Source organism: Panthera tigris, chromosome B4 (genome assembly GCF_018350195.1).
Source record: "Panthera tigris isolate Pti1 chromosome B4, P.tigris_Pti1_mat1.1, whole genome shotgun sequence".
NCBI lineage: Eukaryota > Metazoa > Chordata > Mammalia > Carnivora > Felidae > Panthera > Panthera tigris.
The window spans coordinates 50648558-50675838 of record NC_056666.1 but is presented as its reverse complement, the minus strand read 5'-3'; the positions used below and the strand labels follow the sequence as shown (position 1 = coordinate 50675838).

Genomic DNA, 27281 nt, shown 5'->3' with positions numbered 1-27281 from the left:
TTTTTCTGAAATTAAAAGAAGATTGGTATGGCTGAGATGTGAAGTGGGAGGTGGTGAAAGGGCAGGTGCAGCAGACTCTTAGATAATGCCACATTTTCTAAACCAAGTTGAGAAATTTAGATTTTTTGTCCAGGAGCAATAGAAAGACACTCAATGGTTTTAAGCAGGGATATGGTAAGGTAATTTTCCTTTAAGAAAGGGCATAGATTGGAAGAATAAATTCAAGATGTATTAGAAAAAAAAATCAGTGTTTTAGTTGATAAATAATGGGATCCAGAGTAAGAGCAACCATTGGAATGGAGATGACACATGGAGAGATATTTAGAAAGTATAAACAGCAGGACTTGATAATAGGTGTGTGTGTGTGTGTGTGTGTGTGAGAGAGAGAGAGAGAGAGAGAGAGAGAGAGAGAGAAACAGTAATAAGTAAAGATGCCTATAACAGAAATGTATGCATTTTACAAGGCTCTATCCTTGGAACACTCTCCTCTTTCCTACAATACCTTCCTTGTCAAACTTATTTGTAATTACAGATGCCTCTATTATGCCAATGTCATTTCCAGCCTGTATCTCCAACTAAAATGTGTGTGTGTGTGTGTGTGTGTTTTGAGAGAGAGACAGAGAGAGAGAGAGAGAGAGAGAGCACAAGCAGGTAAGGGGCAGAGAGAGACAGAATCCTAAGCAGGCCTTGTGCCTGCCAGTGCAGAGCCCAATGCGGGGCTCAAACTCACAAACTGTGAGATCATGGCCTAGGCTGAGATCAAGAGTTGGATGCTTAACTGACTGAGCCACTCAGGTGCCCCTCCAACTAAAATCTTCTTAATTTTTTTTTTGAAATCCAGCCTCAGAGTAGCAGTTGCAAGGTAGTTCTACCTAGATCACACTGATTTCTGAAACTGAACACGTTCTAACAGAGATCATTTGTCTTTCATTATACTTCAACCCATTTTTCTGATTTCCTGTTATTATTTTAATGGTGCCATCATTCTCCAAATTTCTCATCCTTGAAACCTTGGAATCATCTTTCATTTACACCTCTTTCTTGGTTCATCATCATATGCAATCAAACAAGTCTTGTTGAATTGAACTTTTTGTAACTCTTGCGCTCATCCCTTCTTTCCTCTGCACATGCTGACTTCGTCTCTACTATACTTTTAAGCCACCATTTCTTTCCAAATGCCCAACTGTGATATCCTCCTAGCTAGTTTGATTAGATTTTCATTCCAATACATTAGGTAAAATTAGTATCTCTAACATAATATTGAGTATGTCATTTCCTATATGCAATATTATCAAAATCACTGTTTAGAAACTAGTTTAAATCAATATTTGACATCATTCCATTCATTACATTTTGTTTTCTTATTTTCATTCACATTGGTTAAAAATTTCTTTAGAAATCATAAAATTCGTCCTTTAACTGCAGTAAGTGTTTGGTCTTAATTCAATTGCTAACCATGTCCAATCCTTTATGTTAAAAATGTCTAGTTGGTTGTGAATATGAAAACAATTATCTATAGTCAGAAATACAGATTTTCTAAATAATGTGTTCTGACATCTACATATATCTGTCATAACAGCTATGGATATTAAGCCATCTGGACCATACAGTTAGTTAAATTGGTAAAACTACTTTAAAAGATTGATTCTGTACTGCCTCTTCAGACAGAATTTTTCTCAGTGCTTCTTAACAGTAATAGCTTCTTTATGATAACATTATTATAAACAAGAAGGAATTAATCATAATTGCTTAGTGAGAAAATATTTGACTTCCTGGAAATGAGATTTTTATATCTGTAAATGGGGACCATAGCACTTGCCCTACATACTTGACAGAATTGTTTTGAGGGCCAAAAGGCACTTTAAAATACAAATATAATATTCTAGAGAGAGAGATAGGGATCCTATATCTGTGCTTCAAAATCTCAAACACATATAAGGATGAGAAAACTGCTTGCTTTAGTTTAAGGACTACCATTAAACATGAATCCTTTCTGAAATTACTAACTGGGATATTGGGCATGTTTAAGTAATACTTAAACTCACCAAGTAATTTCTCTTTTTATTTATTTTTAATTTTTTTATGTTTATTTTTGAGAAAGAGAGAGACAGAACCCAAGTGGGGGAGGGTCAGAGAGAGAGAGGGAGACACAGGATCCGAAGTAGGCTCCAGGCTCTGAGCTCTCAGCCCAGAGACTGACACGGGGCTTGAACTCATGAACCAGGAGATCACGACCTGAGTTGAAGTCAGACACTTAACTGACTGAGCCACCCAGGCATACCACTAAGTCAATTTCTATATATGAAAAGTTAGGTTAAAATCTAATACTCATCTGTCAAGTCACTGTACTGTGCTTGGTGAGTAAAATTCTCATTAAGTCTTAGTTTATTCAATTCTCCTTGTTCTAGACAAAATAGGCCAAAACATATGAAATAAATTCCAAGTGTAGTAAAGTTCAGTCAGTAGAATCATAATTTGTATCCATTAGTTATATCTTTCTGTCATTTTGAAAAAAATCACAAAAGTGTTCCAGCTTCAGTTTCTAACAAATTTTCTAGCCACATTAGGTTAAAATACTAAACAAATAAAGATCAGCTTAAAGTTGTTATCATTGGAATTACAGGAAAATAAAATCAAAGGAAGTAATAGAAACCATTTCAAAACATGGGGGAAGAGGTTGGCATTCTTGTTTTTAAAGTTTATTATTTTATTTAAAAAATGTTTACTTGTTTATTATTTAGAGAGAGAGAGAGCAGTGACGCCCAGAGAGAGAGACAGAGAGAGACAGAGAGAGAGACAGAGAGAGAGACAGAAAGTCCAAAGCAGGATTTGCACACTGTCAGCACAACCCCTATGTGGGGCTCAAACTCACAATCCATGAGATCATGACCTAAGCCATGACCTGAGCCGAAGTCAGGTGATTTACCAACTGAGCCACCCAACTGTCCTGAGGTTACCATTCTTCAAACTAAATTCTTCATATCCGCAGGGCTCAGGGATGCACCAGAAGGCAGAGGTGGAGGGAAGCTTACAACAGACTCTGACACCTCCCCTAAGTAGATACAGAGGGTTTTCCCAAAATCTTTTGAGAAAAGTTTCTGTTGTCACATGTTCCCCTCCCTGCCACTTCCCACGGTAAGTCCCCCAAGGAAAATGTTTGAACAATTCCATTATAGAGGAAGGCATTTCTTCTCTGCAATGGATGTTACTCTGCTACCCCACACTGAAATGTTGTTTCACATGATGGTGATGTTATGTCATTAAGAAAACTACACTATGTTCACATAATTCTCTGTCAGAATGCAACTGAGTTTTAGTGATAGGCTGAACAACTGAATGTTTCAGTTCCCAAAACCTATTAACGTTACCTTACATGGTTAAACAGATTTTGCATATGCGATTACATCAAGACCTTGAGAAAGGAAATTACCCTGGATTATTTGTGCAGGTCCAATGTAATCACAAGGGTCCTTACAAGAGGGACACAGGAAAATCTGAGTCAGAGGAGAAGGAGATGTGTCCGTAGAAGCAGAGAGGAGTGTGATGTATTTTGAGCATGGGAAAAGGTGCCACAAGCCAAGGAATGCAGGTGGCTTTGGCTACTAGAAGCTGGAAAGGGCCAGGTAATGGATTCTCTAGAAGGAACCAGCCCGGCTGGCACCTTGACCTTAGTCCAGTGAAACAAATTTTAGGATTATGATTTTCAGAACTATAAGAGAACAAATGTGTGTTATTTAGCCCACTAAATGTTTGGCAATTTGTTATAGTGACTAGAGGAAACTAATATAAGTAATACATTTGTATCTGTGGCTGTGATAGAAATATGTATGTGATGATTATAGCTTCATTTGACAGTGTTTTCTATGCGAGTTCCTATGAAGTTTCTCTAAGTCATTCACACATTCATTTATAAACTTAATGCATGCCAAATATTAGCTGCTGTTTTAGGTTTTGCAGATTATGTGTGTGTGTGTGTGTGTGTGTGTGTGTATATATATTTCTACAGTGCCAGATCTTAAGGGTCCAGGAGGAGTTTGGTTGAAGGGATGGGATAGATATTAAAGAGGTAATTATGGTAAAGAGTTAAATCTTTGTTGGTATTGTGATTTATAATAAAAAGTGTATATTTGGTCTTCATCCTCAGTTCCTCACACTCGACTTCTAAAATCCTCGTAAATTTCTAAGTGATAAGAGAACCAGGAGCATTTTTTTATTCTAATGAAGTGACTGTGTGTAAACTCCTGGATGGCTCCTAGATGAGGGCTGGTCTCTGGTAAGACGAAGCCATGATTAGAAACTTTGGAGTTGTCAGCTCCGCCCTTCTTTTGAGAAGGTGGAATGGCTAAAAATGGAGTTTTAATAATAATAATCAATCATGCCTATGTGATGAAGGTTACATAAAAATATCAATATGTATAGGGTTGGAGGAGCTTTGAGGGTGATGAACACATTCATGTATCAGGAGGGTGATGTACCCCAAAAACTTATGGACAGAAACTCCCAAGCTCAGGACCCTCTCTGACCTTGCCCTGCCTATCTCTGCGCCTGGCTCTTTATCTATATCCTTTATCATACCATTTAATAAACTGGTAAACATGAGTAAGTGTTTCTCTGAGTTCTTTGAGCTGCTGTGGCAAATTAGTCAAACCCAAGCAGGAGGTTGTGGGAACCTCAGATTTATAGCCAGTTGGTCTGAGGCACAAATTACAATCTGTGGCACCTGAAATGGGGTGGGAGCAATCTTAGGAGACTAAGTCCTTAACCTGTGGGATCTGATGCTATCTCCAGGTACACAGCGTCAGAATAGAGTTAAATGGTAGAACAGCCAGTTGATATCACAGAAGATTGCTTGGTGTGGGGAAACAACAACAGCAACAACAACATACAGCTGGTGTCAGAAGTATTGTGAATGTGGCGATAGCGTGACAATAAAAGAGAAATATGTAGAAGAAATACTTAGGGTGTTCTAACACAATCCTATAAAATAGGTATGCATAAAGGAACATTGTGAGAACCTTAAGGGAGAACCTAACCCTATCTGGGAAAGGCTAGAAAGACTTCATGAATGAGATGATGCTTGGGTTAAGTCATACAGAAACAGAGGGAACTTTCCAGAGATATTAAGCCTGAATAGGATATTTTAAGGAAAAAAAAATACAAAATATGGCAACATGGAAATTTTTAGCCTACCAAAAAAATTGGAATCTGGAGATTGGAGAGTAATTCCAAAGAGGATCATTAAATACATTAAAATTAGGCTGATGAATGTATGCAATGGAAAACAACTGTTAAAAAACAAAATGCAACTCAGTAAACTTTAAAGATCTTATTGGCTTTATTCAATGACTCATGAATTGGCAGCATCTGATCTACCAGATAGAAGCTCCAAGAAACTGTATACGATGAGATACTTTTATAGGTAGAGGGAGTAAAGACAAGGAAGTTATACTAGCAAAAAGTAGATTGGTTGTGACAAGGTCACCTTCCTTCAGGTGACTGCAGTTTCTCTCAGGCAGATTATCTTATTTGTCCTGACCAGATGATTCCTGATTGACTAGTTGAAGATTCCATTTCTGGGAGAGGCTGAAACTGTCATTAATTTTTGGTTTGATGATGTAGGTCTTAACATAAGTGACTCCATTTGGGGACTCTTATCTTGTTTTTACCACTCACTTACTATCTTTCACAAATAATTTAAAGATAAGGAAATCATACCTATCAGGTTATAAATGAAGGTGGGTGGTATGGCTAATTTGCTATATGACGAATGAAAACACGATTTAAAGAAATATGCATTGTTTACAAGATGAGCACCGATGTTCCTTCTAGCTATATGCTTGTATGATTCTGTTAAGTCTAAGTGAAGTGTATTCTAACTTCCTAAACTCACAGAAATAAAACCTTTGAATACATCACAGGAAAAAGAATTTATGCTTGATAGGAAGGTTGAGTTTTCTTTTTAAAGAACCTATTATTTGTGTGTGTGTGTGCGTGTGTGTGTGTGTGTGTGTGTGTGTATAAGCATGGCATAAAGAAAAAAAGAAAATTTTCAAATATTTGTGTGTTACCATGTATACAAATATCTGGGCAGTTGAAAAGATTTATTGTTGTTCGTTTATTTGTTTGTTTTACATTGCTTTTCATTAGAATGTTCAAGGATTGTGCAGCTGTACTCAAGGTCTTTATTTATTTCGTCCTATTCAGGATAACCTCTTTCTTTGGCAATAGTAATCTCACAATCCTCACATCTTCTCTACCACTCTTTTAGTGAAGTATGAATGTCTATTGTTTGCCACTGCTGTTACTCCTCTGATGTGAAGGCCACCTGTCATTGAAAAGAGTTACCATGCTCCAGTGAGGCAGATATGATGTTTTTAAATATATTCTAAGATTTATTTAATAGGTTTGACCTTTCCAGAAATTGTCCTTATCCATCATTATAGTACATGATCAATCATTTCATACTTCATCATCTATAGAACAAGCATTAACAATAGGAGAAAGAGTTTATATTATATTTTTCTCTAGAGATTTATATCAAAAACAGTTTGGACAGCTCTGCTAATTAAGGACAGGAAACTCAAAAATGTAGACCAATATGACTACTCTTAAAAGGGTCAGGGTCTTAACTGAACTTTCTCTGAATCTATATTTTACTATAGATTTCAAGATCATAAAAAGTGGGTCCAGTGATTGTTCTGTGGCTGATTCCTATGTGATTGGTCTATTTGAATAAAGTATGCCTTGAATTCCGAGTTCCTTATTTATTTCTCCAATATCTTGGTTAGTTTAAAATTAAGGTAGTATTTATTATTTTTCAAATATATAAAATAAACAGTACAGGAATGGTTAATGAATCCCCTGTATACTATGACTAGGTGCTACCAAAAATTTAACTGTTTCAAGGTTGGCTTTATTATTATTATTATTATTTTTTTACTATCACTGCAGTCTCATTCCAAGCAATGGAGAGATGTTGGAGAGGGTTTACTCACTGAATCTGCATTTAAGATGAGTAATTTGAAATACATAACTTATAACTTGGGTACTTTGCCCAAATTAATTTTTCATAAATTAAATTTTAATTTTTAAAGAAAAAAGAAGATTCCAATATCCTTAAAACTATAGGAATACTTCCTGAGCAAGATCTGGTTTCATCTTTCCAATATAATCTTAACAATGTCTATTGGGATAAAAGTATTTTTTTCTAGCAGCTAGTGTATGGTAACTAAATACTAGTTGGATTAATAAAGGTCAGAAGAAATTCTAAGGTATTTTATTATAGTCTCTTTCATTCTGATTTTAAATGATTGGAAGAGCAGTAGATGTAGAACACAAGTGACAGTTCTGTTTTTAAAATTAAAAAAGAAAACATACAAAAAACCAAAAGCAAACCCACATCTTTAATATTCTGTATCATAAAATCAAATTTAGCAAGTGTAAAAACTGGAGGAAACACGTATGCAGAGGAAGAGACAGCTTGTATCAATTCCATCTGAACTATTGAAGAAATACACAAAGATACCATTTTCCAATCATATTAAAAATAATATAAAGGGTCAGCCATGTAGGTCATCAAAATTCAAGTTTAAGGATAGAAGCAATTTGTAATAAATGATAAGCATGACCTACATTTGATCATAAAGTAGATGGCTCAAAAACAGAGCCAATCCCTCTTCTGAGCTTCTGGTAAAAAATCTCTAGAGTTTTTTTCCCAACTTACCATGTTTTATATAATGAAATTTCATAAGGTAATAGCAATATTTATGACGCTTCTTTCAGTCTATTTATGTAGACTAAATATTCATTCTGTATCTTCATTTGTATAAATCAATAGGCTAAAGATTTTTAATATCCAGTAAAGACAACAGTGATTTCCATGTACTGTGGTTACTTTGATTGATATCTAGATTATCTCTGTAGTATGCTGAAATATTTGAGGAAAAGTCAAAGCAATACAGCAATAACCAGAACAAAATCCTACTCATCCAGGTATTTTCCCTACCTGACAACAAATATTTGAAAACATCTGGATGACTAGATCTTTCACTTTTCATATAGATGTGAAATTGAAGCTATAGTTAGACATATTAATCTGTCTTTAATTGAATTAATTCTGTAATACATTCACCAGATAGCGATACGTCCTAAATTATCTTACAAGTTATTTCTTTTTACAGAAAGTCATTGTCTTTGGTCCAGACTGATTTGTTTGCTAAGCTTTTGACATTTTCTCTGATTTTAAAAATACTCAATTGGAAAATGATCTCCCTCTATCTCCACATTCATCTCCATACAAGCTAAATGTGAGAATTCAGCTTTATTCAAAAAACCCACAGCAAACTCAGAGAAGTAATAAAGAACAAAGACAAAGAATGTGATTGATGCTAAACTGATGTAACAGCTGTGAAGTGCAGGATGCCCCATAGAGAAACATTTGAAATCATATCGATCATAAGTTTTTCCTTCTATATTTGTTTATATGAAAACAAAAGTCCTCATTTAAGTAGTTTTTCCATTAGCATTCCATTAAACTTGTATACTGTTAATTAAGAATGTTAGTTCTTGATATACTGCATATTCTAGTTTGCGAACATTTTGTATATTTCAATTTTAGACAGGGACTACTATTCTATTTTTTAGACAAGTAAGTTAGAACTTGGAGAAGATCAAATATCTATCTTGAGATCCAGTACCTAGATTGTCACTATCCTAAATTTGAACCCAGTTTTTCCTTTGCCTAGGCCTTTACTCTTTGTACCATGTTTACTTGCCATGCAAAATAGCAAATATTAGATCATTTTAAAGAGAATATTAATTTACTGGGGCACCTGGGTGGCTCAGTCTATTAAGCCTCCGACTTGGGCTCAGGTCATGATCTCACTTCAGTTGGTGAATTGGAGCCCTGCATCAGGCTCTGGGCTGAAGGCACTGAGCCTGCTTCAGATTCTGTGTCTCCTTTTCTCTGCCCTTCCCCTGCTTCCACCCTCTCTCTCTCTCAAAAATAAATAAATAAGCATTTAAAAAAAAAAGAGAATGTTAGCTTACAAAGAGGTATCAAATGTTAATTAAAATGATCATATGATTTAAAATTTGACAATAAATTTCATATTAAAAAATAATAATAAAATAAAATTTAAAACATGCATCCAGTGAACAAATATTTTAAATTGTAACTGGATGTGAATATAAAAGACCAAAAAAAAATAGATATGACCCCAGTTGCCTCACTAAGTGTACACATTTGTCTTCTTGTAAAATCAGCTACTAAAATATAAACACCACGTAAGTATGATAAATAACTGTAAATTTGTGATTCTTAAGCAAGGCTTATATCATCAAGAAAAAATAGAAATAATCTTAATTTGCTGAAATTAAAACTTCTTTGGATGTTATTTTTATTTAATCAGTTTTAAATCCCCAAGTGAAGACTTCAAAATAAAATCAAATGTAGTTTGAAAACTTGTAGTTTGTACAAGTAGTTTGGAAAACTTAATACTGATCATAAATGAATCAAAATATTTTCCACCTATTTTATGGATTCAAATTAGCCTAGTCTTAATATTACTTCAGTCATGAATGATGACTTTATGCCTGGCAACCAGGAAAATGTTTCAGCTTAATACAGCTTAATATCTACCTACATGCTGAGATCAGTAGGTAAGCATGCCTAGGAGTAGTTGAGAAGTTTCACATCTCCCCCAGACTGGCACAAATCAGAAGTCCCAGAGGGACAAAAGTCTGGAGGACAAAAGCTTAATGTAGATCGGAAAGAATAAACAAATTTTAGGTTAAATTAAGAGTACGAGAATCAGGTTGTAAAAGATAAGGCATCAACAACCCAAACAATCGAAGCAAACCAGAGAGAAGAAAAAGATCAATTTGAATAAATATGAAATGAATTTTAATTGACTCATAACAGGTGATAGAAAAATAAAAAGTATTGCTACTTTTAGGTCAATCTTAAAAACTGGATTTTCCTTTATAACTTTAGTATTGGTTGGTAGGTGGTATTTAAACATCAAACAATCATATGCATCAATGACTCCAGTGTGACATGTTGATGGTTTTGGTTGTGTCTTACTGTAAGCTCTCAGAATGATCATTTCGAACCCTAATCACAAGGGCTAATTATATCTTGACTTGTTGAATCTTAATATCCTTCTGTTGCTAGGTAAGAACAGTTTTTGTCATTAATATTCCTCTTCTCCACAGACTTTCAGTGGATGACTAACAAAGCTTCTGTAATTTAAACTCACTTTTAATTTTTTAATAATGAGCTTGATTTCTGTCATCAATACTTTTAGTTCGTTTTAATTAAAAATTTTTGAAGAATCAGACAAGACTGATTACCATAGTGAGCATATTTACCACAGCTGGACCTCTTCTAAGATGGCGCAACAGTGATTTGGGACAGTTCAAAACAACAAATGAGAGATAAACCTCAACTTTAAAAGAATCATTCACATATTCTGGAAGCATCATTGGAATGTTTTCTCAAATGTGAAGCAGAAGAAAGCCGATAATTTTGAGTCCATAATACTCAAATAAAAACTTTCCATGTGAGATGCCCTTTGAGATAATAGGAAGAATAGAAGATTGAGAGTTGGGAAGACATTGACTCAAATTCCAGCCCCATTAACTAGGGTGCGTTATCTAATTTCTCTGATTCTCAGATATGTGATTTTGATAATCTTTCCCTTGCAGCAATATTGAAAAGATCAATTTATATCATTTAGTTAAAACTTTGAGCACAATGCTTAGCATAAAACTTTTAGCACATAGTACCTACTGTGCCAAGTAATAGAAAATGTAAGTGTATTTGAGGCTGAATTAAAAAAAAAAAATGATTCCTGAAACAGTATATAGACTCAAATCTGTAAAAATTGCATTCTCAATTCAGATATCCATACCAACTCAATTTAAAATACGTAAAGACATTCCTCAAGATAGAAAAATATAATTTCTGTATACGATACAAAATTTAAAATAAACTTAGAGATAATATTCCAGGGACAAATATAGTACTTTCTTTATTGTTCCAAAAATTCAAATATTTTATTAAAATACATTTGAAAATAGCCTAAAAGCACTTATACTGTACTTATACTTTTTATATTTTAAATCAGAATTTTCAAAACTGTTTTTGCACAAATAGCTCAGTTACACCCACAAATCACTGAATCTATTTAGCATCTTTTGAAGAGGTGTAATTTTTTGAAAAATGTGACATTTGTTTTTGTGCCAGTGCATTTGTCAACATTAGTGTAATTAGCTCAAGTTTCATCAACTAGCTGGTGCAATCTGTTCAGAATGCAACTTTGAATTTTGAATAGTCTTATAGACTCCAGTTTGAGCTGAAGCCTATGGGATTTAATTTTAGTTTTTATACTTGAAAAAAGGAGAGAGTACCTCTTAATAGAGTCAGAATGATTTTTCAAAATTCAGATTATATAGTATAGGAAGGATCATCAGGATTTTTGAAGTATCAATAGAAACTTTAGGAAAGTATCAAAAATAATCTCCTTGAAATTCCCATTTATCCACAAAAAGTAATTAGTTTTCTGCATAGCAAATAACTCCACAATGCACGATCAATGCATTTATTTTATATGTAAGAAAGTTCAGTGTGACTTGAATCAAAAGGAACAAAGATGCTAACAATTATTATTTCTTATTGATAGGAATTTGTCTCCACCATGAGGCAGCAAAAGAAAAAGCTTAGAAAATGTTAATTATTTTATCAAGATACATTTTTTTTAAGATGGATAAAAGTGTGTTTCTACCTATTCACATTCTTGGTACAGATGTTCTTATATTAGTAAGGGGAATTTTAGGAAGTATGAGAGAAATGCTTTTTTTTTCTATGCCAGTATAAAATATGCTTAGAGCAAAAATCATATTTGAGAAACAAAGAATAGAAGGCAGTATCTCTGAAAATGAATAATTTATGCTACCACAATATTCAGTCTAACAAATAGATGGTCTTTTAAGTTCAATGATTAAATCTAAATTTCTATTTACAGAAATAGAAGGTTGAAAATACTCATTTTTCTGCTGAATAACCCAGATTAAAGAATTAGATTTTAAAGAAATCAAATACATATTCAACACATTACAGTCAACTTCCCTGTAAAGATACACATACACCTCCCCTTCCCCCAAACACACACATATACTATGGTCCCTGTTTTCAAAGAGCTTATGCTCAAGTTGGTTAGAAAGATATATGGAAGGAAAAAAAAAACTATTTTATTGGCAAGTGAGGTCCAAATAATACCGCATAAAGTACAGCATCATCTTAGAAGAGATGGCTTTTGAAGAATAGGCCAGTTTTTTTAATTGGTTGAAATGCATGTTTGCTTAAGAATTCTGGGTGAAAGATATCATGGAAAGTGTATATGTGAGAAATATAAGAAGTTAAATTCTGTAAGTGGAACATACTTTTGAGAGCAAGTTAGAGAAAGGTCTTAGATGTATTCATTAAATAAACTTTGAAGGCTTGTTAATTGTAGTCTTTATGCTTATTTTAAGCAGTTGTGATGATTGGCACAGACTTAGCCTTTGAAATACTTAAAATAGCAAGACTTTGAGAGAATGTAAATGTCCACAACCATGTTTATAAGAAAAAAATATTTTAAGAAAGGAGAAAAATATAAAAATAGTTGTAGTGTGGTTCTTAAGGTGGTGAAGACATCTTTGATGTGGGAGATCATGATGGAGATGGCATTGGGACAACCTTGAAAGCTAGGTAGAATTTAGATATGGAGGGATCAGATGGTGGTGACACATTACTCTCACAGGTGACACATTAGTCTCACTCCTGTTGGAGTTCCAATAACCTATGTTATTTCCTTAGCCTTCAATACAAGTGTGAGGAAAAAGGGACTTAGAACTGACTCTAACAACACAGGTTTGAACTGCACGAGTCCACTTGCACATGGATTTGTTTCAATAAACACAGTACTATAAATGTACTCTCTCCTTATGATTTTATTAATAACATTTTCTTTTTTCTGGCTTATTTTATTGTAAGAATACAACATATAATGCATAAAACATAAAAAATATGTTAATTGATTGTATGTGTTATCAGTAAGGCTTCCTAGTCAACAGAAAGCTATTAGTTTGGGGAAAGTCAAAAGTTATACATGGATTTTTGACTGCATTGGTAATCAGTACCCTTAATCCCAATGCTTTTCAAGTGTCAGCTGTATTAAATATTAGAGACAATAAATTATAAAGAAATCATTGAAGACTATATCATAAAAGTGATGATTATTGAGTTAAAGTAGTGAGAGTATATATCCTTTCATTCCAGATATTAGAGCAAAAGCAGTCATTCACCATTTACTATGTTGTTAACTTTGGCTTTTTTGTTTTTAATATTTATTTATTTTGGAGACAGCACAAGTGGGGGAGAGGCAAAGAGAGGGGGAAAGATGATCCTAAGTGGGCTCTGCGCTGACAAGTTGACAGCAGCGAGCCCAATGGCAGGTACCACGAGATCATGGAACCTTGAACTCAGGAACCACGAGATCATGACTTGAGCTGAAGGCGGGTGCTCAATCGACTGAGCCACAAGCTCAGGGCAACCTAGCTTGGGCCAGGTGCCCCAAGCTACAGGTTTACAGATATGGACTTTATTAGGTTGAAAGTTCCCTTCTAGTGCAGATTTGCTAAGGATTCTTATCAATAAATGCTGAGAGTTTAGCTAAGCTTCTCTGTGGAATTACTGCTTCCGCATCCATTTTGTACGGCCAGGTGGCCCGTGGGAGCCTTGAACTAACATTAACTCCCTCCTGCAAGCACATGCCCTAGATAACATCCTGCAGAGTCACACGTAAAGGTAAGTTTCTAATACCCTTGTGATCAACAGTCTTCACCCCTTAGGACCTTACCTTTGTGTGCCCCTTAGACAAGACCCCATTGAGTTAACCAAATCCCCACTCTTTTTTGGTTTGGATTGTCTAATTCAGCTTTAGCTGTGGAACCCCACAGCACTCCACCCATGGACCCTGATAAAGGCATGTGTCCCAAGTCCTGCCTCTCTCTCTGCCTGCCCTGAAACTTCTCTCTGTGTGGCCCCTTGGGGAGTGCCATGTATTTCCTTCAGGACTTGTGAGTCATAAACTTCTGTTTCAATTTCTCTTGCGGTCTTTTTTTGAACCTCAACTCTCCATCTGGCACCCTATGTTCCACTTAACAAATGTTAATTTAACAAAGTTATAACAAGAACTGAAATTGTATTTTGTAAAATGCTTTTCTGCATCTGTTGGAATAATCATGTGTTCCCTTCTCCTTAAGATGGATTATATTGATTTATTTTTGAATATTCAATCAGCCTTACATTCCTGGGATAAACTCCACTTGGTCATGCTGTAATAATCTTTTTCTGTATTGCTGGATTTAATTTGATGATATTTTGTTGAAGACTTTGCTTCTCTGTTTATGACAGAAATTGCCCTGCAGTTTTTTGTTTCTTTTTTCTTTTGTTTTTATATCACCTTGTTTTGGTTTAGGGATCAGGGTAATTCTAGCTTTGTAAAATGAGTTGGGAAGAATTAAATCTTCACCTGTTTCTGAGAAGATGCTATAGAGTTGGTGCTATTTATTTTTCCAATGTTTGGTAGAATTCATTAGGAAAACCATTTGTGCATGGAGATTTCTTTTCAAACGATTTTAACTACAAATTCAATTTATTTAAGTTATAATGATAGATAATCTGCTTCATCTTTGGTGAGTTTTAGTAGTTTGTGTTTTTGACAAATTGGTCCATTTTATCCAATTTGTCAAATTTATGTGCATAGAGTTGATTGTAGCATTCTCTCCTTATCTTTCCAATAATTCTTTGGTGGAGTCTGTAGTAATATTATGTAATATTATGTCAGGATCTGTAGTGTAGTCCTTCTTTCATTCTTGATAACAATTATTTGTTACTTCTCTTTCTGTCTTTATTAATATTGCTAGAGGTTTATCAATTGCATTACTGTTTTCAAAGAACTGATTCTAAATTTTCGTGATTTTCTTTTGTTTTCCTGTTTTCAATTTTATTGATTTCTGCTCTTTATTATTTCCTTCTTTCTTGATTGATTCTAAATTATCTTTTTCTAGTTTCTCAAAGTGTAATATTTTTTTTAAGTTTATTTATTTATTTTGAGAAAGAGAGAGAGAGAGAGCAAGAGTGTGGGAGTGGCAGAGAGAGGGAGAGAGAAAGAGAGAATCCCACAGGTTCTGTCAGCACAGAGCCTGACGCAGGACTTGAACTCACGAAACCATCAGATCATGACCTGAGCTGAAATCGAGAATCTGAAGCCTAACTGACTGAACCACCCAGGTGCTCCTCAAAGTGTAATCTTATAATATAGATTAATCCTTCAATTCTGTAACTTTTCTCTGAGCACGACTATCGTATCACATACATTTTGATATATTGTATTTTCATTTTCATTAAGTTAAAAATATTTTCTAATTTTCTGAGACTTCCTCTTTCACCCACACATATTTTGAGACTGTTATTGAATTTACAAATGATTGGACATTTTCTTATCTTCTCTTACTTATTTTCAGTTTAATTCTAATATGCTCAAAGAACATATTTTGTATGATTTCGATTCTTTTAATTTTAATTTTAATTCTTTTAATTGTGTTATGGTTTGTTTTATGACCAGGCATATAGTTTATCAGGTTGAATTTTTCATATGCACTTGAAAGGAATCTGTAATCTGGTGTTGTTGAATATTCTATCAATGTCAATTTGATCTAGTCAGTTGATAGTATTCTTTAGTTCTTTATAAACTTACTGATTTTTCTTTCTACTAGTTCTATTACTTAAAGAAGAGTTTTGAAATACCAACTATAATTGTAGATTTATCTATTTCTTCTTTCAGCTTCATCATTTTTTGTTTCATGTATTTTGAACCTCTATTAGTTGAATACAGATAGATTATTATATCTTTTTAGCAAATTGACATTTCATTCAATATACAATCTCATTATTTCTTTATGTCTGGGAAATGTATTTGCTCTGAAGACTACTTTGACAATGAGATAGCCATTTCACTTTCTTTGATTAGTGTTAGCATCATATATCATTTTCCATTATGTTACTTTTAACCTAATCATACCATTATATTTGAAGTGAGATTCTTATGGACAGCATATATTTGGGTCATTTTTAAAATTCCATTCTGATAATCTCTTATTTTAATAGTTGTGTTTGGGGGCACTTGGGTGGCTCAGTTGGTTAAGCACCCAGCTCTTGGTTTTGGCTCAGGTCATGATCTCACAGTTGATAGGTTCAAGCCCCACATCAGGCTCTGCATTGATAGTGTGGAGTCTGCTTGACATTCTCTCTGTACCTCTGTCTCTACTCCTCCCCTGCTTGCTCTGTCTCTCTCACAAAATAAATAAGTAAACTTAAAAAAATAGTTGTGTTTAGACCATCTGTGTACCTAATATTACTGAAATGTTTGAAATTAGGTCTATCATTTTATTATTTGCTTTATTTGTTCCATTTTTATTCTCCATTTTCACCATTCCTGCTTTTTTGACTTTCAGCATCTTTCACATGATTTGAATATTCTAATATTTCATTGTTAATTTATTACTCTGATTTTAACAAAATCTCTGTTTTAATAGTTGTTCAAAGGATTGCAAAATACATAAATTTAAAAACTTACCTTTTAAAAGGCTATTTAGAAGCAGCATTTTATTACTTCAATTGGATGTAGAAATCTTACTACCATATAGACTCCTTTGTTCTCTCCTATTAATGTTATAATTGTCTTATTATTACAACTACATATATTGAAAAGTCAATGTGGCAATGTAGCTTTTGTTTTTAACCATCATATAAAATTTAAAGAACCCAACATGAGAAGCAAAGCTTATTATATTAACCCAGATATTTACCATTTCTGTTACTCTTTCTTTATTCCTAATGTTTTCTGTTTCCTCTGGTATCATTTACCTTGTTTCTGAAGATCATCCTTTATCTTTTTTTTTGTTTTTTTGTTTTTTGTTTTTTGTTTTTTTTTTTTTTTTGGAGCAACTCTGCTGGCTATGAATTCTCTTAGCTTTCTTTCCTCCAAGAATTTATTGATTTCCTCTTTACTCCTGAAGAATATTTTCCCTGGATATGGAATACCAGATGATAATTCTTTTGTTTCAACAGTTTAAAAATATTGTGCTTATTGGTGGAAATACAAACTGGTGAAGCCACCATGAAAAATGGTGTGAAGTTTCCTCAAAAAGTTAAAAATAGAACTACCTTATGATCCAGCAATCTTCACTACTGGGTATTTACCCAAAGAATACAAAAACATTAATTCAAAGGGATACATGCACCTCTATGTTTATAGTGATATTATTTACAATAGTCAAGATATGGAAGCAGCCCAAGTGTCCATTGATTCATGAATGAATAAAGAAGATGTGATACACACACACACACACACTGCATGCACACCACACAATGGAATATTATTCAGCTATAAATAAGAATGAATTCTTTCCATTTGCAATGACATGGATAGGCCAAAGAGTATAATGTTATGTGAAATAAGTCAGACAGAGAAAGACAAATGCCATATGATTTCACTCATGTGTGGAATTTAAGAAACAAAACAAACAAAGGAAAAAATGAGAGAGAGAGAGACTTTTAATTATAGAGAACAATATGATGCCTACCAGAGGTGAGGTGGGTGTAGGGATTGGTTAAGTAGGCGATGGAAATTAAAGAGTGCACTTGTTGTGACGAGCACAGAATGATGTGTGGAAGTGTTGAATTACTATTCTGTACACCTGAAATTAATATAACACTGTATTTTAACTAACTGGAATTATAATAAAAACTTAAAATATGTATACTGTACTAGTTCTTTGGGGTCTAGTTTCCAATGGAGAATCTACAGTAATTGCAATTGTTGTTCTATAGGTAGTTTGTCCCCTATATTTTGCTACTTTTATAGGTGTTTTCTTTCTTTTTTTCTTTTTCCATTGTCTAGTTTTCAGCAGTTTGATTCCAATGTATCTGGAAATGGATTTTCTTAGGTTTATTTTACTTGGGGTTTGCTCACCTTCTTCAATCTGTAGGTTTATGTCTTTTATCAAACTAGAGAACTTTTATGTCATTATTACTTCAAATATTTTTTTTGAACTGCAATCATTATCCCCTCTTCCTGGATTGCAGCCACACTAATGTTAGACTTTTGGTGTTGTTCCAAAGGTGGTTGAAGCTCTGTTAACTTATTTTTTATCTTTTTCTCTTTCTATTGGAAATACTGAATAATTTCTATTAATCTATCTGTAAGTTTGTTGATTCTTTTGTTCTATTATTTCAATTCTGCTACTGAGTGTATCAGTGACTATTTTTTATTTCAGTTAAGGTATATTCAGTTCTAAAATTTCCATTTGGTGTTCCTTATGCCTCTGTTGATACTTAGTATGTTTAATAGAATGTTTGCAATTATTTATCAAGGAATTATATAACAACTGCTTTTATGTCTTTGTCAGATAATTCCAACATCTATGTCATCTTGTCTTTGGCCTCTGTTGACTTTTTTATTATTAAAAAAAATTTAATGTTTATTTATTTTTGAGAGAAATAGAGACAGAATGTGAGCAGAAGAGGGAGTGTGTCAGAGAGAGGGAGGCACAGAATCTGAAGTAGGCTTCAGGCTCTGAGCTGTCAGCACAAAGCCCGATATGGAGCTCAAACCCATGAACCATGAGATCATGACTTGAGCTATAGTCGGCCAGTTAACCATCCAAGCCACCCAGGTGCCCCGGCCTCTGTTGACTATTTCTCATGTGACTTGATAGTTTCACAATTTTTTGTAAACTGAGTAACTTTGAATTGTATATTGGATATTTTTGTTGTAGCAGGCAGTTGATATTGTTAAGTTTTTAGGCTAAAGATTTTACTCCACATTCATTGAGCTAATACTCGAAGGTCAGTCCAGTTTTCAGAGCGTTGCAGTGCCATTCAGATACATCTATTTGTGAGTCATCCAGTGGTCTATCTGGCACCTGGGTGGAGATCTACCCATTAAGTCAGTTCTTCAAAGTCTTCTATATGCTAATTTGTGTCCGATTCATGGATACACTAATTGTTAGTGGACCTAGGAGTTTATAATTAACTTTGTGGAGTTGCTTTCCCAAGCTCTTCTTTCTCTGCTGTCTATCAAGTTTTGTTTTTTGTTTTCATTCCCAAAGTATTCCCCTTTTTGGTTCACCAGCAGACATTGCCTACTTCTGTGATTGACTTGTACCCACAGCCAACTGGCTGAGACAGAGAGCAAGAAAAAGAGAGTTAGAGAGAAAGAGAAAAGAAAAGCAGTAAGGTTTTGGCCTATAATCAAGGAGCACCAGTTTTACTGAATGGAGAGAAAGATTTCCATCCTAGGTTTGGTTCCTATAGGCTCTTATTGCCAGTGTGGGATTCCTTGGAAGATGGGGTATAAAAGACTGGATAAAACAAAAAACAAAAATGGGACTTTCTCCCTTCCCTCTCTGAGTATAACAATTCCTTTTTCTACTCTTCAAGATAGAATATTCCTGTATCTTTCTCTTACTCTGCCCCATTTTACTTGCTAGTTGGGTTGACTTTAGGTTGGGAGACACTGGGGTAAGAAAAATCATGGTAAACTCAGCACAGATTTGGTGGTACACTGGATTCTGGTGCTCTTCCCTAAATTTCTTGTTGCTATTTGTTTACAGAGTCCTCAAGTCACTAAGTATTCTGTACAGATTTTATAGTTATTTTCAGTGAGAAAGGAAGGAAAACTTGTGTTTACTTCCTCTTACCTGGAACTGAAACCACCCAATGAGACCGTGAAAATTTGGTTTAAAAAGTTTCTGACTCAAATTCCAGACTTGATACTAAATGTTTATATAATTGTAAAATCCTCTCCCTTGACATCTAATAATGATGTGGCTATGTATTCATTTTTCTATCACTCATATTCTGCTGTATGAACAAAACCTTATTTTTGTTTTGTTTTTGAGTTATCATACAGGAGCTTTCTTCATTACCACATCATTATTTCACCCAAGATAAGGTGCTTCCAAGGTGACGTTGGAAGAGGGTTAGTGTGAAAACTGTATAATCTTAAACTTTCATGCACTTAATATATTAGATGAAGACTTAAGTCTATCTACGGGCACCGACATCTCTGGAGCAGGGTTGAAAGTAACCCATGTCTAGGTGGTTTACTAGTGATGAAGTATTAGACAGACATCAGATCTGGACTTATTTGTATACTGTGTGGAGTTAGTATTTTCATGAGAATTTCCATCTTGCCAACTTGAAAGTAAGGACAGTCTATCTGAGGTTGTAGGGATTACATAAATTAATGTGCAAGTAGAGAGAAGCATGAAGTTCAATTTGTCTGTTAGGAAACTGAATGGAAAGATAAATGAGTCAGAGCTATGGAACACCTTGAATGTCTAGGGAATCTAGACTCTGAGACTAACAGTGGTGAGTCTTTGAGGTTGTTAAAAGGATCAGCTAAATATTTAAATATGATATTGAGTAACTAAAACCTATTTATGATAAAAAAAAAAAAAACAAGAGGCAGTAGCAATTTATAGGACTAAAGAATGTAATAAAACACCAAGCAACTTTATGATATGTTGGTAGGGTATAAAGATATTTATCTAAATTTCACTTACTCATTAAAAAAATCATCAAAGGAAGTACTTTAGAATGATAACAAACTTCAGAAATTGATTAGCTTTAAATGTCTTTGGAGAGTGTGTTTTTCTCATGTGTTTCTGATAGACAGTATCTGATAGATACTAAGACATTAGTTACCTAAGGAAAAATATTAGCTACCACTTAGCTTGCTTGTCATAGGCTGGTAATACTTGACATATATGAATGTACTGATTCTCATAGAAAGCTTAAAAAGTTTTACAAAGTTTACAATTACTCTGTATCATATATGGGGAAAACTGAGGCACAGAATATGAAAGACCTTGCCCAGCAACAAAACACTCCCAAAGGAACACATTTCTTTAATGTTTTTGGCATAATGTATTGTTTACATACTCCCACAGCAAAAAAGTAATCTAAAAAAATCCATGAGAAAGTAAAATACAAGCAGCTCACCAACTAATTGTACTAAACACTTAGAAGATAGTTCATGCATTTACAAAGATGCAAAATCCCTTTATGTGTAGAATAAACACACACACACACACACACACATACACGTATATTAATCTTCAAACAAGTGGAAGTGAAAAATCTTGATTGAAATGAAGAAATTGCTGGCAATTACAAGAGAAATTTTATAATAATCAGAACTGAAGTTCAAAGACAAATACAGGGGTGCCTGGGTGGCTCAGTCGGTTGAGCGCCCAACTTCAGCTCAGGTCATGATCTCACAGTTTGTGAGTTGAGCCCCATGTCAGGCTCTGGGCTGACAGCTCAGAGCCTGGAGCCTGCTTCAGATTCTGTGTCTTCCTCTCTCTCTCTGCCCCCCCCCCCACACTCTGTCAATCTCTCTCAAAAAAAATAAATAAACATTAAAAAAATTTTCAAAGACAAATACAAAATTAAAATATAGGACAGGTTTGTATACCCACTCAGATTCCTCAGTCAAAAAACAATTCTTTTAACTGCTGTGCAAGTGATATGTTATATCTGGTGATAAACTATTAAAACATATCCATAAACACTAACCAAATTACTTTATTGATAAGAAATATTTCATTATTTGTTGCCAAATATGCACCTGCATTTCCTTTCTTCTGGAGGTACATTCATAAAACTTTTAGATGAAAATAACAATTTAGAACATGTAGACATGAAAGGCTATTGTAATCCTCAATTTTAAAAGATTTTCTTGGAAAAATGGTTTCTGATCAAATGTCAATACCACATTCAAGTGTTTTTGACATCTTTAATTTCCACTATTATAACAAAATTGTCTAAATTTTTATTCTAGAGTGTTATCTATAGACATCTCTATTAGGCATAAAGATCTTTACATGGACAAAGGAACACTCAGCCTCTACACTGTCAATCTTAACTGTGCTCTGCATGAATTTATTTATTCTTTGTTGTTGATAATACTTACAATGTTTTTTCGTTCAATAATTTGCTATTCAATATTTTTTAAGCTGAAAATGATCCAAGGGTTCAATGTGAATTTTAACATAATGCTAGCTAGAGGTTTTCAATAAATATGAGTTGCTTACCTACTTTGGGATAAACTGTCTAGATATTTTTCTCATTTCTGAGTTAAACACATAATTTATTTTGTTATAATGTTCAAAATGATTGTATTTACATTTTATAAATTATCTTTTCATAATTACCTTAACTTCCCCACTCATTATTCCATTTCCAAGTTTGTCTTTTTGTGATTTAACTTGTTTCTTTATTGAATTGTTCAAAATTTGGGAATTTCTTTTTTTTTTAACTTGAGAATCTTTTCTTGGATTTACTTACCTATATTTTATTCTTTGCTAATTCACTGATTTTTTTTGTCTATTAATGTTTTTTAGTTCTGGTTTAGTTAATTTATTGATTTATTGTTACTATTTTATATATTAATATGATTTCTTAAGGCATTTTAATAAATTAATTTATTCCAAATATATTTAATATTTACTGTCTTAGTTTTGTCTCTTTCTTGCAGTATCAACATTGAAGTTTATTGAGTCTTTGAAGTATTTTCTGAATTTATGAATTTCTCTGTGTTTGTGTTTTGATTTTAAAATGTCATTTGCTATGTTTGCCTCATATTGATAATGAAATTAATTATTCATAATAAAGCTAAAGTCAACAAGATGCTAGTTTTTTCTGTTGATCTTTAATAATTATTATTTAGGTTTACCAGCATGCTTTGCCAGTGACTTTGCTCACATTCTATTCTTGCATTCTTCTCCTTCATTCTGTCCTTGATTTTCATCTTATCAAGGTACACTTTTTAAAATTCTTCCAGCTGTGGCCGATGTGTAAATCTTAGTGTTTTTGTTTTGTTTTGTATTGTTTGTTTTTGTTTTTCTAGTTTCAGGTGTATAATTGAATGATTCATCACTTACATAAAACACCCAGTGCTTATCACAACAAGTGCCCTCCTTAATAGCCGTTACCCATTTAGCCCATCTTCCACCCACCTCCTTCCATCAACCCTCAGTTTGTTTTATGGTTTGCCACTCTTTCTCCCTCATATGTTCATCTATTTTGTTTCTTAAATTCCACATATGAATGAAATCGTATGGTGTTTGTGTTTTGCTGTCTAACTTATTTCACTTAGCATAATACTCTATCCATGTCATTGCAATTGACAAGATTTCATTCTATTTTATGACTAATACTCCATTGTATATACATACCACATCTTTATCCATTCATCTATCAAGGGACACTTAAGCTCTTTCCATAACGTGACTATTGTTGATAATGTTGCTTTAACCATCATGGTGTGTATATCCCTTCAAATCAGTATTTTTGTATCCTTTGGATAAATACCTAATAGTGCAATTGCTGGATCCTAGTTTTTGAGGAACACCCATACTGTTTTCCAGAGTGGCTGCACCAGTTTGCATTCCCACCAACAATGTTCCAGTAGGGTTTCCCTTTCTCCACATCCTTGCCAACACCTGGTGTTTCCTGTGTTATTAATTTTAGCCATTCTGACAGGTGTGAGGTGATATTTCATTCTAGTTTTGATTTGTATTTCTCTGATGATGAGTGCTTTCAAGCACATCTTTCATGTGTCTATTAGCCATTTGCATGTCTTCTTTGGAAAAATGTCTCTTCATATTTTCTGCCCATTTTTTAACTGGATTATTTGGTTTTGGATTTTCAGTTTTATTAGTTCTTCATATATTTTGAATACTAATTCTCTATCAGATATATCATTTGGGAATATCTTCTCCTATTCTGTAGGTTTTCTTTTAGTTTTGTTGATTGTTTCCTTTGCTGTGCAGAAAGTTTTTATTTTGATGTAATGTCAATAGTTTATTTTTGCTTCTGTTTCCCTTGCCTCAGGAGGTATATCTAGTAAGACGTTGCTACAGCCAATGTCAAAGAGGTACTGCCTCTGTTCTCCTCTAAGAATTTGATGGTTTCCTGTCCTGCATTTAAGTCTTTCATCCATTTTGAATTTATATTTGTGTATGGTATAAGAAAGTGGTCCAGTTTCATTCTTTTGCATGTATTGTCCAGTTTTCCTAATACCATTTGTTGAAGAAACTGTCTTTTTCCCATAGGATACTCTTTCCTGCTTTGTTAAAGATTAGTTGACCATTTAGTTGTGGATTCATTTCTGGGTTTTCTATTCTGTTCCATTGACCTATGTGTCTGTTTTTATACAATACCATACTGTCTTGATCATATTGTAGTATATGTAGTAGTATAATTTTAAGCCTTGTAGTATAATTTGAAGTCTGGAATTGTGATACCTCAAGCATTGCTTTTCTTTTTCAAGATTGCTCTGTCTGTTTGGGGTCTTTTGTGGTTCCATAAAAATTTTAGGATTTTTCTAGCTCTATCAAAAATGCTGGTGGTATTTTGATAGGGATTGCATTAAATGTGTAGATTGCTTTGGGTAGTATAGACATTTTAACAATATTTTTTTCTTTAAATCCATGAGTATAGAATGTTTTTCCATTTCTTTGTGTGCTCTTCAATTTCTTTCATCAGTGTTTTACAGTTTTCAGAATACACATCTTTTACTTCTTTGTTTAGATTTATTCCTAGGTATGCTATGGTTTTTGGTGCATTGTAAATGGAACTGATTCCTCAATTTCTCTTTCTGCTGCTTCCTTATTGATGTATAGAAATGCAACTGATTTCTATACATTGATTTTGTATCCTATAACTTTACTGGATTCGTGTTATCAGTTCTAGCAAAATTTTTGGTGGATTCTTCTGGGTTTTCTACATAGAGTATCATGTATTCTGCAAATAGTGAAAGATTGACTTCTTCCTTGCCCATTTGATGCCTTTTTTTCTCTTTGTTTTCTGATTGCTGAAACTAGGACTTCCAGTATTATGTAAACAACAATAATCAGAGTGGACAGCACTGTCTTATTCCTAACTATAGAGGAAAAGCTCTCAGTTTTTCCCCATTGAGGCTAATATTGGCTGTGGGTTTTTTGTATATGGCCTTTATGATGTTGAGGTATGTTCTCTCTATCTCTACCTTGTAGAGGGTTTTTATCACAAATAGATGCTTTACTTTGTCAAATGCTTTTTCTACAGCTATTGAGAGGATCATATGGTACTAGTCCTTTCTTTTATTAATGTGGTGTATCACATTGATTTATGAATATTGAACCACTCTTATAGCACAGAGACAAATCCCACTTGATCATGTTGGGTGACTCTTTTTAATGTATTGTTGGAGTCCATTTGCTAGTATTTTGTTGAGAATTTTTGCATCCATGTTCATCAAGGATATTGGCCTATAGTTCTCCTTTTTAGTGGAGTCTGGTTTTGAATCAAGGTAATGCTGGCCTCATAGAATGAGTTTGGAAATTTTCCTTCCTTTTCTTTTCTTTTCTTTTCTTTTTTTCTTTTCTTTTCTTGTTTTAATAGTTTGAGAAGAATAGGTATTAACTCTTCTTTAAATATTTGTTAGAATTACCCTTTGAAGCATTTGGCCCTGAAACTAATGGTTGTTGGGAGATTTTTGGTTACTGATTCAATTTCTTTGCTGGTTAAGGGCTTGTTCTAGTTCTTCCATTTCTTTCTCCTTCAGGTTTGGTAGTTTATATGTTTCTAGGAATTTACCCATTTCTTCCAAATTGTCAAATTTTTTAGCATATACTTTTTCATAATATTCTCTTATAATTATTTGTATTTCTGTGGTGTTTACTGTCATTTCTCCCCTTTCATTTGTGATTTTATTTATTTGGGTCCATTATCTTTTCTTTTTGATAAATCTAGCTAGGGGATTACCAATTTTATTATTTTTTTCAAAAAACCATATCTCCTGTCTTCATTGATCTGTTCTACCATGTTTTTGTTTATTTGTTTGTTTGTTTACATATCATTTACTTCTGCTCTAATCTTTATTTCCCTTCTTCTGCTGGCTTTAGGCTTCATTTGGTGTTCTTTTTCTAGCTCCTTCAGACGTAAGGTTTGGTTGTGGGAGATTTTTGTTGCTTCTTGAGCTTCTGTATTGGTATACACTACTCTCTTAGGACTGCTTTTGCTGCATTCCAAAGGTTTTGGACCATAATGTTTTCATTTTCATTTGTTTGCATGTATTTTTAAAGGTGTTGTTTGTTTTTTTTTAATTTTCTGGCTGACCCATTCATTCTTTAGTAGCATGTTGTTTAACATCCATGTATTTGTGGTCTTTCCAATTATTTTCTTGTGGTTGACTTCAAGTTTCATAGCATTTTGGTCAGAAAATATGCACGGTAAGATTTCAATCTTTTTGTATTTTTTGAGGCCTAATTTGTGACCTACTATGTGATCTATTCTGGAAAATGCCCCATGTGCACTTGAAAAGAATGTGTATCCTGTTGCTTTAGGATGAAATGTTCTGAATACATCTGTTAAGTCCACCTAGTCCAGTGTATTATTCAAAGCAATTGTTTCCCCATTGATTTTTTGCTTAGATGATCTGTCGATTGCTTTAAGTGGGGTGTTAAAGTCCCCTACTTTATTGTATTGTTATCAATGAGTTCCTTTATGTTTGTTATTAATTGATTTATATTTTTGGGTGTTTCCTATTTGGGGTATAAATATTTACAATTTTTAGATCTTTTTGTTGGATAGGACCCTTTATTATGATATAGTGCTCTTCTTCATCTCTTGTTATAGTCTTTTGTTTAAAACTCAGTTTTCCTGGGTGTGTCTGAGTGGCTCAGTCATTTAAGCATCCACACCAATTCAAGATACCTTTATCTCTCATCTAGACTATCATGTAGCCTCTTGACTTGCAGTCCTTTTTGTGCTCCCTTTTTTTTTGACCATTATTCTATATTCTCCATATAAAACCCCAAGTAATCCTTTTTAAAAGCAGAAATGAGGTGCCTACATGGCTCAATTGGTCAAGCATCTAAGTCTTGATTTTGGCTCAGGTCATGATCTCACGGTTCATAAGTTTGAGTCTTGCATCCAGCTCTGCACTGATGGCATGGAGTCTGCTTGGGATTCTCTCTCTCCCTCTCTCTGCCCTTCCCCTGTTCTCTCTCTCTCTCTCTCTCTCTCTCAAGAATAAATAAATATATATATTTTAAAAGAACAGTAATTGGGCCATGTCACTCACTTGCTTTAAATCTTTAAAGGCTTCTTGTATTTAGAA

General features: G+C 33.8%; 1 protein-coding gene across 1 annotated transcript in view; it reads right to left on the bottom strand.

Moving 5' to 3' along the window:
• LOC102971630 (telomere zinc finger-associated protein) overlaps nucleotides 1-27281 on the bottom strand; it is a 140706-nt gene that overhangs the window by 102924 nt on the left and 10501 nt on the right. The window contains 1 exon segment of the mRNA XM_042993681.1: nucleotides 4153-4342. Within this exon segment, the coding sequence (XP_042849615.1) occupies nucleotides 4153-4342 (190 nt within the window).